Here is a 12561-nt window from a genome sequence, read left to right on the forward strand (position 1 = left end):
TCCTAGTATTTTTGGAAAGAGTAAACAAGTAATTCACATCTACACGTTCCATTCCACTCAGTATGTTAAAGACCTCTATCATATCTCCCCTGAGCCTTCTCTTCTCCAGGCTGAAGAGCCCTAGCCGCTTTAAATTTTCCTCATAGGGAAGTCATCCTATCCCTTTTTTCATTTTCGTTACCCTTCTCTGTATCTGTTCGAGATGCGGCAACCAGAACTGCACACAGTATTTGAGGTGTGGCCACACCATACAGCCGATACAAAAGGCATAACAACATTTTCATCTTTGTTTTCCATTCCTTTCCTAATAAAATGTTAGGAATTATTTACTTTCTTAGCTGCTGTCACATGCTGAGGGCTTCAATGTATCTTCAACAATGACACCTTTATTCAGCCCTGAACAAGGAATTCAAAGTTCCAAATGCCAGAATTTAAAACTCAAAATTAGGTCTTGGAGGAAGGGTCATTCAATGACATAATGAGATCTGGTGAACAGAACTTAGGTAACTCATGATGATATGAATTAGAGAATGACACGGGGAGCGATCCCCGCAGGGAGCTGCGGCGTGGCTGCGGTTTGGCTGCGGGTTATGGAGACTCCAAAGCCAAATCGCCGCAGACACGGGGACAAAAGTTTTCACCGCCCGCAAAAACGGTGAAAAGATTTGTCCCTGCAGGCCAATGTACCCCCTTCTAGGAACCGCTATTTACCTGTGTTTCACCGTGCTCCTCATTTGTCAGATCAACCCTTCCTGCCAATAAAACCCGCCCCCCCCCGACAATCGCCGGCAGGAAGGTGCTCAGCCCTTCATGCCGACAGAACCAGCCCTCCCCAACGATCGCGGCAGGAGGGTACCCATCCCCTCCTGCCTACCCCAACAGCCCCCCCGACGATCGCAGCAGGAGGATATCCAACCCCTCCTGCCAGCTCCCCAACAGCCCCCCTATGATCACTGGTAGGAGGGTGCCCAACCCCTCCTGCCGGCACCCCCAACGGCCCCCTATATCGCCAATAGGAGGGTGCCCAACCCCTCCTGCCGGACCCTCCCCCAACAAACCCCGCCATCCCGAAACACCACCCTTAGTCTTACTTTCCAAGTTGGACCGGACAGCTCCTCGCTCGTCTGGCCAGCAGGCCTGCCTCCGTCCAAATGAGGCGGGCCCGCCCCTCCCCTGCCTAACCCACAGGATCCTAGGGCCTGATTGGCCCAAGCACCTAAGGCCCCTCCTATAGCGGGAGTGGCTTTAGGTGCCTAGACCAATCAGGCCCTAGGATCCTGTGGGTTGGGCAGGGTAGGGGCGGGCCCGCCTCATTTGGACGGAGGCAAGCCGTGTGAGGAGCCGTCCGGTCCAACTTGGAAAGTAAGACTAAGGGGGTTCCGGGGTGGGAGGGTTCGTTGGGGGGGGGTCCAGCAGGAGGGGTTGGGTACCCTCCTGCCGGCGAACTTAGGGGAGGCCATTGGGAGGACCGGCAGGAGGGGTTGGGTACCCTTCTGCTGCGATTGTCGGGAGGGCCGTTGGGGGGGGGTCTACAGGAGGGGTTGGGTGGAGGGGAGACTTGCAGCCGTAGCCGCGGTCACTATGCTAATCACGGCAGGGAGATCTTTGCCGCGATTAGGTACAGCGGCCGCGTCTACTTACCATGTAGGCTAACATTGTAAGCATTTAAAGTACATGTCGTGTTTGTTTTTGCATTGCTAGCCCCAGGGGTGGTGGAAGATTAGTGATTGAAAAACTGTATGAAAAATAACTATTTTAAATTTAGTGATCAAAATGTGTCAGTTTTGAGAATTTATATTAATTAATTTTTTCTCTGCGTGTTTTGTTTTTGTATAGTTATTAACTAATATTTAACTAAGTTTTAAAGTTTTAAAGAATGTTTCCTTTATACGTAAATAAAGAAAAGTATATAAAATCGTACCCGTTTGAGGCTTTTATGTATGCAGCGGTGACGGTGACGGGGCGGTGAATGGGGTTGCAGTGGCGGTGACGGGGCGGTGAATGGGGTGGCAGTGGCGGTAACGGGGCGGTGAAGGGAATGGCGGTGACGGGGCGGTGAAGGGAATGGTGAGACGGGGACGGGGCGGTGACGGGGACCAATTTTTTCACCGTGTCATTCTCTAATATGAATCAAGACACCCATTAAAACATACGGTCCCTTTCTTCACATTTTCAGAAATAGCCATGGACCATTGTTGAGCTGGAAATTGAACCCAGGTCCCCCTTTGCACAAGTCTTTTATTCCCTGCATTAGCTGGGATTTGGGGTGCTGGACAGATATCTGGAAGCTCAAGGCAATTCATGATTAAAAACAAGGACAAAAACAGTCATTGCACTGGCAATGAAAAAACTGCTATAAAACTCACTTCAGATAAGAAGGCTTAGATACAAAGTGCTTCATAAACTCAAAATTATTATTGTGACGTATGTTAACCTTATGCTTTTGCCGTCACCCATTTTCCACTTGGGGACTTCTGAGATCTGAACTTCAGGTTCCAAAAGCCAGCGTCTACAGAACCAGAAAGATCTCTACTTGTAAACATTATATAAATAGTGTGGCAAGATAATTAATGTGATTTAAAGAAGCAATCAGCATTATTCGTGCTTATGGTTTAGAAATTAAATCCCAGCATCTTAACATCTCTCCAAAGAGAAAAAGAACTGTTCAACGTTTTTAAATTTGATTTCTGGGTTTTCAAAAAAGGTGCTATGATCAATTCCCAAGAGAAATCCAAGCTTCACTTTACAAATTAATATATTGTGCTGTGTTCCAGAAGAATGCTTTGCCTTTGAAAGACATCCTTTTTTTTTTTTTTTGTTGGTTATGTTTTGCCTTATGATAATGCTGTCCCAAGACTATATCTGCCTTCAGGATTCTATAAATCCTGCCAGCATGGGACACGGATTTTGGTTTAGATTTTCAACTTGATGCACTGGGAAAACAAGCTTAGCAGCAGAAGCTTGCTCAAAACCATTAACCCTTTTCAAACACTTATGTTTAAATGATTTTTATTATTCCAGCAGTAAGAAGCAAATATAAACAGTAGTACCAGCCAGGAAATAACATTTTCAACAATATAATCAGTTTCCCTCCCCTCCCCCAGAATTCATGGCCAGTCCAACAGCTGAGAGTGGGAATAAAATCTTAAAGATTCAAAAGTCTACTGCGAGCACGCGGTGTTTCAAACACTTAATCAGCAAAGTGAAATGATCTGCCCTTCTTCTACAATTAAATATTTTAAAGAAAAATCAAAACAAAACCTTAAAAAAATAGTAAACTGTTTTTTAAATTGCTCAGTTAATTTTCAAACATTACTACTGTACTTGTACTTACCAGTCACATAAACTAGAAAGTACAGAGAACGGCAATAAAAAGATAAAATGTGATGGAATTTCTCCCTTATGAAGGAGGCGCTCAATAGGTTATGGCTTTTTAGCTTAGAAAAGCCATGATATGGGATATGAAAGAGCTAGAAGAGATTAGTGAGAAACAGTTATTCACCTGCAAGTAGTACTAGATCTAAGGGTCACACCGTGAAACTAAGAGGTAGCAGATTTAAAACACAAAGGAGAAATTATTATTTCATTCAGTAAGAATGCAAGCTGTGAAATCTGTTGCAAAAGGATGCTACCAAGGCCTTGAGAATTCCTGAATTTTAAAAGGTGTTGGGGAGACCCCAAGAGGCGTTCTCTCTCTCTCATCTGCTGGGTAAGCCCTAGCGAACCGGACTGGCCAAGGCTGGAGAGAAAGAATATTGGGCCAGATGGACCTTTAATTTCACCCAGGATGACATATCTTTTATTAATTTTGTAGGCGAGAAGCTTCTACCCCGAAGACTAATCATCAGAGACTACAATTCAGATATGGATAATGGACATAAACGAAGAGGAAGCTTTATTCCTAATTAAGAGCCTTATTAAAAGAGCTTGTGATGGAAATTACTTGGACTATTTGAAAATCAAGAGAGAAATAAAAAGCTGCATTTCAGGAGTAACGGCAGGGCACAAATTACTAGCTCCTATTGACTTTACTAGAATTCCGTCTTTATATCCTGTCACTGGAAAATGCTAAAAGCTATAATGCTTAACTCACAAGTAATAATAATAACAACTTTATTTTTATATACCGCAATACCACAAACAGTTCAGAACGGTTTACAGAGGAAGACACTGTATACAGACAGCCTTTCAAAATTACATTAGCATGGTAAGATTAATCAAATTTTTCCTGGAAGGGTTTTAGAAGTACATCAAGGCAGAAGTGGAGTCAGAGAAATTTATCAAGCCTGCCGTGAGAGCCAAACAAGACAGTCCGTTTTGTCCAATTGTTTAATGTCAATATCTTAAAAGGCTAGCTGGCAGGGCCCTAAAATGAGGGAAATAAAAGATAGTTTCTGGCAGGTACTTACTGTCCTAAGTGCTTTACATTCTGTGGCCAAAACCCATACTTGTCCTGGTACACAAACTTCTCCTTGCTAACATACAGACAACCCATCTCACACAGCCATTTTTCTAGCTTACTTATATCAGCAATGTTTGCTTTTAATGTTCTTTAATTTTGCTGCATAGCATGGCTATTAGGGTGGGTCATAAAACTATGGTACAAATTCAACCTTGCGTACATCTAAACTAAGGATCTATGTCCACTTTGATTTTGTGAACAGTGATTGTATGCCCACAATCTCAAATATTAAAGAATTAAAGAAACGGGCCTCAAATTAGAGAATGACACGGGGAAAAAAATTTGTCCCCGTCCCATCCACGCAAACCATCTGATCCCATCCGCACAAGCCTCAAATAGTTTTATAATGAACTTATTTTATTAAAGTATAAAAAGAAACATTATTCTGTACAATTGTCATTTTATAAATCAAAGTTCTGGCTGCCGAACTAGAAGAAGAGATCTTCAGCTGGCAGGGCTTTGCTTATAAATGTTTATCAACTAATATACTACTTTATCCTAAGCAAAAAAAAAAAAAAAAAAAAGAAAGAAAAGAACTAGAAATTTATTTTCTACCTTTGTTGTCTGGTTTCTGCTTTCCTCATCTTCTCATCATTCTCTTCCTTCTCTCTGCCTCTTCCAGATGGTATCTGCTCTGTTACTGTGCCTCTCCCTTCCACCTCCCCACACCATTGGTCTGGCACCCATCTTCTTCCCTCTGCTCCCCCTATAGTATGGCATCTCTGTCTTCTTCCCTTTCCTCCCCCAGGTGGTTTTTAGTATCTCTCTCTTCTCCTTTCCTCCCCTCAGATCTGGTATCTGTCTCCCTATTCCAGCAGGTGCCCTTTCTTCTTTATCTCCTCCTTCCATCCTGTATGTGCTCCCTTCTCTCTCCCCTCCCCATATCCCAGCGTCTATTCCACTCTCTCCCCTCCCCACTTTCCTTCAGCGTCTTCTCCCCTCTCTCTCCTACCCATTAGCATGCGTCTGCTCCTCCCTCCCCCAACTCATTAACATGCAGTGTCTGCTTCTACCTCCCCTCCCCCTTTCTCTCCACTTCCTTCCAGGGTGTTCCTCTCTCTCCTAGCCATTTCCATGCAGCGTCTGCTCCCCACTCTCTCCTAGCCATTTCCCTTCAATGTCTGCTCCTCCCTTCCCTCCCCCTTTCTTCCACTTCCTTCCAGCATGCTCCCCTCCCCACATCCATTCAATGTCTGTTCCACTCTCTCCCCTCTCCACTTTCCTTCAGCATCTTCTCCCCTCTCTCTCTCTCTCCTACCAACATAAAGCGTCTTCCCCCCTCTCGCCTTACCCATTAACATGCGTCTGCTCCTCCTTCCCCCTCTCTCCAACCCATTAACATGCAGTGTATGCTTCTCCCTTCCCTCTCCCTCTCCCTCCACTTCCTTCCAGGGTGTTCCCCTCTCTCTCTCCCACCCATTTTCATTCAGCGTCTGTTCCTCACTCTCTCCTAGCCATTTCCCTTCAGCGTCTGTTCATCTCTCCCCTCCTCCTTTCTCTTCACTTCCCTTGAGTGCCCTTTGCGCGGTCCAGCAGCCTCCTGATTGCCGCACTCCGGGCATCTCCCTCCTCCCTTTCCCTCACCTTCACTGATGATTTTTATTTTTTTGTCTCTGAGCTGCCTAAGCCTTTCATTAAATCATGTGAGGCTGCTCTAAACTTCTCCTCTGATGCAACTTCCTGTTTCCGTTTGCTTCAGAGGAGAAGTTTTAAACAGTTGCGCGCGACTTGTTTAAAGGCTCAGGCAGCGCCTCGGAGACAATAAAAATAAAACTTGCCAGCAAAGGTGAGGGGAAGGGAGGGAGATGACTAGATGGCGGTGATCGGGAGGAAGGAGTCTGCTGGACCATGCGCGTTCCTTCACTTAACTGCGAGAGATAAGGCCATTTACCACTCCATAGGGCAATGAATGGCCTTGTTCCTGTAACCGCGGCAACCACTTATTTTTTTCTTCCCACCCCACTGTGTCATACTCTATCTCAAATCTACAGGGGACTTTGACTCCAACAGTGAGATCACAGTCCCTCTTAAGAGTTGTCGTTATTCTCATTGGCCCCACTGCTGGAAAAGAACCAGAAAAGAAAAAAACAAACAAACCTCCTTATTAGGAGAAAAAACTTTTCTGGTTAAAAACTGGTTAACCAGAAAAGTTTTCTCTCCTAATTAGATTTTTTTCTTTTCTGGTTCTTTTTCCGCAGTGGTGCCAATAAGAATAACAACGACTCTTTTAAGAGGGACTGTGGTCTCACTGTTAAGAGTCAAAGTTCCTTGTGGATTTGAGGCCCAATTCTTCAATATTTGAGATTGTGGGCATACAACCACTGCTCACAAAATCAAAGTGGACACAGATTCTTCCTTTAGATGTATATGTGGTAAAGTGTCCTTTCCTTCAGTATTTTTGAAAAATATTCAACCTTATCAGAACATGCCTTCACAAGTCTGAATATGTTTTACCTCATGTAGATATGATATGGTTAAAATTTGAAGTAGGTTGGGACAAATTTAGAGGTCACTCATGGGATTATCTGGATTCTAAGAATATTGATGGAAGTTGACTTTTGACAGTTGTTCAAATTCAGATGCTGATTTTGAAACCAGCAGAACCCCTTGGTCCACTTTTCTCTCAAAATGGTCAAAGGTGAACTTCCTTGCACATCCTGAAGCTGCCGGAGCATTAGACTATGTTAATTTGCCAGACGGGGGTGCCACATTTGTCAATGGTGCTGTTGCCAAAGCACTTAGCCATGATGTAAATGAAATGCCTGTCAAGAAGCTCATTCAGACGTTCACGGTGCAAGAACCGTGAGGAGGCAGCCACTCTGTAGGATGAATTCCTTGAACAGAAACTCCATTACTGCTGCACTGGAATGGAAAACTCCTCCTGGATATTACTAGTCAACAGAATTGCAGTACCTGTTTGAGTAACCTCTCTTCTCCATTGCTAGCAACAGGTACTGCAATTCTGTTGACCAGTAATATCCAGGAGCAGTTTTCCATCTACTTATTACACTACAAGGACAAGAAAACCACAGACAAGACACCCTTGATAGTGACATACAATCCAGAGCTGGAAAAACTAAGAAAAATTATAAGAGATCTACAACCACTACTCCAGGAAGATAAATTACTAAAAGAAATACTCCCAGCTCCACTTATGCTGGCCTTCTGTCAGCCACTTAATTTGAAACAAAAATTGGTAAAAAAAGCAAGCTCCCCACACAAACCCACGAAGAAGAGAATGTTACACATCCTTGTAGTGTGACAAACTGCAAACTGTGCAAGCCCATCTCAACGGATCCCACAGTAACTCATATGGAAAAACATTCAGCAAAACCCTTGAGCGCTCCCACCGCTCAGCCGAACCCCCGCTGACCCTCCATCCTTCACTCCCAACCAATCCCCGCCGATTGCGACCATAAATACCTTCCGGCAGAGGAGCATCAGGCCAGCAGCACTCACAGGCTGCTTCACGGCCTTATCACTGGGGCCTTCTGTGTACTGACATCATCAGTAACGTGGCACACAGAAACCAGGAAGGCAACAGAAGGAGCCCAAATCCATTTACTGAAGCTCCCTCTCCAAGTCAGAGCACACAGGTTATCTTCAGCATAACTACACTAGAAAATTAAATAAAAATGAAAGGTTTCTCAAGTGAGCAATAAGACAGTCACAGCCCGAGTAAAACCCACAACTTCCTGTAAAAACAAAGCACTCTCATATATAGCTTAAATGGACCACCACTGACACAAAAGAATCACATTTCTAATGAACATACCAGATGCCTCATAAAATACCAGCCTTAGATGGGATTGGAAAAAAGATGCTCTGTCATCAAAAAATCCCATGTAATGCTGTTTCTTTCATATTACCTCAATGTTAACGCACATAAGTACAACATACAAAATTAATGCCAGCTTTAATGATCTACTGCCAGATTTAATGTGTGCTAGCAACAGATCTATCCCAGTATGCATGCTAAGATAAGGTTCATAGACAAAATCACGCGAGACAACGGCGCGCAGACAACTGAGCGCAAGGTTGACGGCGCGCCAAAGAAAAGCACTACTTTAAAGGGTTCCGACGGGGTTTACTTAACAGACATCACGCTGGCGTTGTGGGGGATTTGGGGGGGTTGTAACCCCCCTCATTATACTAGAAACCGAACTTTTTGCCTGTTTTTTAGGGAAAAAGTTCAGTTTTAAGTATAATGTGGGGGGTTACAACCAGTGCTCCCTCTAAGCGGGCGGGTGTTGTGGGCAATTTTTTTTTCGCTGTGCGCTACAAATATCGGGCGCCAGCGCCAACTCGCCCGATTCTCCAGTCTCGCCGCCCTGCCATCTCCGTACGCCGTGCGCTGTGACGTAAACTTGTGCGCTGCGATGCAATATTTTGTGCGCCAGCGCACGCCAGCGCAGCTTAGAGGGAACACTGGTTACAACCCCCCCAAATCCCCCACAACGCCAGCGCAATGTCTGTTAAGTAAAGTGGGGGGTTTCCCCCCCACACACCCCGTCGGAGCCCTTTAAAATAGTGCTTTTCTTCGGCGCGCCGTCAACCTTGCGCTCAGTTGTCGGCGCGCCGTTGTCTCGCGCGATTTAGTCCCGTCACCTAAGATCATGGCCCCACACTGTAGGTTGGAAACTCAAATAAAGTCACATCTCAGCCCAGTAGATGAGGCGGGAATTGCTGCCCTTCTCTCTGGGTCTTTACTGTGATCTATGCACATTCGTAGCAGCCAGCCTGTAGCACGCGAGTCAGTAAAGGGATTACAGGCCTTACCCCTTCCTCTTGTGGAGCAGCCTATGTGTAGGGAGGAGGGGAATGGAAGAGATCTGCTATTTTGATTTCATCATTGGCGTCAAGTAATGTTATAAGTGTTAAAATGGGGCAATACTGAAGATTTGGAAAGTATTAATTTAAGAGCTCACTTTCTTCTACACTAGTGGTTCTTAACTGGTGTGTCTCCAAAAAGTTTGGTATAGTCAGCAAGTCTGTGACATCCTGAACCATCATCTGTGTCTGCAAACTGGGAAGACCAGAGAGTCAGGTACTTGAAGTTCCTCCGATTAGCCCTTATTTCTTTTTCCTGACTGCCTCCAATGACAACTGCTGCCAACAGCCCCAGTTGGAAGCGCTGCAGGTTGCTATTCATAAGCTCTTTGCTACACAACTTTTTTTAGTAGTAGATTTGCAAGGTTTTGTGTTACTTTACAGTGTCTGGCACTGGAGAGATTTTGCATTGCTGTTACTGATGAGACGTCAACATTTGAATATATATTTGTTTTGTAAGGCAAGTGAGAAATCTGGGACCAATGTATGGCAAGTAGGGTATTGATAAGAGATTGAATGATAGTAAGTTTAGTGTAATTTTGCCCAAAACATTTAAGAATTTCTTTGCTCAGTATATCACATTCATGAACATTAACTGTCAGGTGAGTCACAACTGAAGAAAGGTTAAGAACTCCTTCTCTACACCTTCCTGTTGCAAAACTATATTCATAATAAATTTAAACTATTCAGTTTATTTTTTTTATAAAATTGCTGCTATGACCATAAGTGAAAAATCATATGATAAAACAGTATCAGACAGAATTTTCAGTCAGCACAGTTTTGCAAAATAAAAAAGGCTCTCAAATGCTTGACTCTATCTAATAAATTACTGCAGTTTCATATATCTATAAATTATTGGAATCTAACAGTAAAAACAGACAATTGCAAATACGAAGGAGTGCTGAAAAGTTCTCAGCCCAACCAACTTCCTAAATTCTGAGATTTATTTTACCACTATAGCTGAAGAGAGTGTTATTTTATTTTGCAAAGTACCAATTTGCAGAATCATAATTATATGTTTTGACATTGTTTCAGATCATTGATTGAACTACGTCAATCAAAACTGTGGAATTTTCAAGTGTGAAACTCCGAGTCATCATGAAGTTCCTATTCCAGCAGAAGAAAACTTCAAAGAAAATCTATGAATGTATGATGCAAACATGGCGTGACAAATTCCCGTAATACTCCACAGTGAAGAAGTAGTGTGCAAGCTTTCATTGTGAAGATTTCAAGATTGAAGATGCAGCAAGGTCTGGGAGGCCTCAAACGGTGTCAACTCGTTAAATTGCTGACCATGTCCATGACCTGATTTTGGCAGATTGGAAAATATTGACTAAAACAATTGTCAAGACACTACAGATATCCAGGGAATGTGTTGAATGTATAATCAATGAGCAGCTGGGTATGCAGAAGCTGTCAGCCAAACAGGTGCCCAAATGTTTGAATGCTGATGAGAAATGTCGAGTGGACACTTCCAAGTTGATTTTGCAGCATTTTCAGCGAGCTAGTGCCAACTTTTTGGAACTAGTTACTGTTGATGAAACATGGTTACAACACTATGATCCAAAGATAAAACAACAGTCCATGCAATGGCGGCACTCAGGTTCTCCAAGGCCAAGGAAATTCAAGACCCAAAAGTCAGCAGTTTTGGGATCAGTAAATGTTTTGGGATCAGGAAGCTGTGGTCATGACTGACCATCTTCCAAGGGGCCAAAAAGTTAATGCAGAATACTACTGTAACTTGCTTGCTGATCAAAGGAGGCATTGAAAGAAAAATGGAGAGGGAAGATGTAGAAAGTTCTCTTTTGCAAGCCAATGCACCTGCTCACAAGGCTGGCAAAACGATGGATATTTTGACACAGTTGGAGTTGCAGTGCAAAGACCATCTACCCTTCTCACCAGATCTTGTTCCATCTGACTGTTTTCTGTTTCCAAACCTTAAAAAGAGTTTGAAAGTGACACTTTTCAAGTGATTTGGAGGTGCCTGCAGCAGTAGAACAGTATTTCAGTGACCAGACATCTGTTAATTTTTTGAAAGGAATACAGAAATTTCAGAATGTGGAATAACTTGTAAGTTTCATAGCTTCGTCATTTGCTTCTTGGTTGGATTGAGAACTTTTCAGTACCACCTTGTAATGATTAACAATAAAAATTAGCATAATTTAATTCAGTTGTTATTTGTTTTGGATCTATTTAGTGTATTCAACAAAATGAAGGTTTGAGGCTATATGTGCTTACTTGCCTAACAGAAAGAGGACCAGGATCCTGTCCATATGGTTTTTTTTCTATTACACTGTATTTAAAGGGAAGAAAAAACAAGTTTCTTTAAACTGGACTCAGAGTCATACATCCTTACCACTGCCTTCGAGCATTTTGGCAACTTTTACTTGTAGAAGTGTGTTGTTGGGGTGTGGGGTTTTGTTTTTTTTTGGGGGGGGGGAAGATGATGTGTAAAAGCATTTCTCTCTTGCTCTCCTATACAAAAACAGCTCCATGTAGATCATTACATAAAATATAATTGCAAGTGTCTAAAAAGATTCAATGTTTTAATAAGAGAGCTTATATACCCATACTCAACTAGCTCAGAACATGTGTCATACTAAGTTTTAGAGTATAAAGCGATATAGGAAGAAAGACATTTTATTAAAGAAAACACAGTAATGAAATATAAAAAAATTTAAAAAAAATCCCTATTCAACCTAACGAAGGCAGTTTTCCCGCCCCCGAAACCATAACTGACTGAACTGACACCCAACCACCAGGTGGGATGAATCTCGCTTAGCCCTCACCAGCCAATCAGATTTCGCGTCGGGGGGGGGGGGGAGGAGGGAGCCCTTTCTACTACCACGGCTCCTCTACAAGGAGAGGCTGCGGTACCTTTAAGGAAGCCCGGCAAGGCAAGGCCCATCATTAGGTGATGACACGCGCCCTCTACAGCGACAACAGCAGTGGGATTTTGAACCATTTACCTCCGGTTGTAACTGTGCTCGTCCTCATTCTCACAGTCACTACAATGATCATGCTCATTCTCCTCCAACTGCTGTTTCACCGTCATCTCACTCTCGTCCGCCATCTTTAATCAGGAACTAGGATGAAAGCCCCACCCTGCAATAACGTGGGCTACGATTGGACAAGAGGAAGAGTCCAGAACAGTGCCTGCTAGATCTTGTAGTCCTGTTAAAGAGAAAGGGGGGCAGGGAAAATAAATGCAAGATTCATGATTCGGTATCGTGTATTAAAACAATAAAATTAAAAAAAATTTGCTATAC

At 43.3% G+C, this 12561-nt stretch overlaps 1 protein-coding gene across 1 annotated transcript in view; it reads right to left on the reverse strand.

Moving 5' to 3' along the window:
* NMT1 (N-myristoyltransferase 1) overlaps nt 1–12451 on the reverse strand; it is a 63318-nt gene extending 50867 nt beyond the window's left edge. The window contains exon 1 of the mRNA XM_033918052.1: nt 12262–12451. Coding sequence (XP_033773943.1) covers nt 12262–12365 — 104 coding nt within the window. The 5' untranslated portion in view covers nt 12366–12451. The remainder of the gene's footprint in view (nt 1–12261) is intronic.
* Between the last annotated feature and the right edge of the window lie 110 nt (nt 12452–12561).

Source organism: Geotrypetes seraphini, chromosome 13, assembly GCF_902459505.1.
Source record: "Geotrypetes seraphini chromosome 13, aGeoSer1.1, whole genome shotgun sequence".
NCBI classification, from domain to species: domain Eukaryota; kingdom Metazoa; phylum Chordata; class Amphibia; order Gymnophiona; family Dermophiidae; genus Geotrypetes; species Geotrypetes seraphini.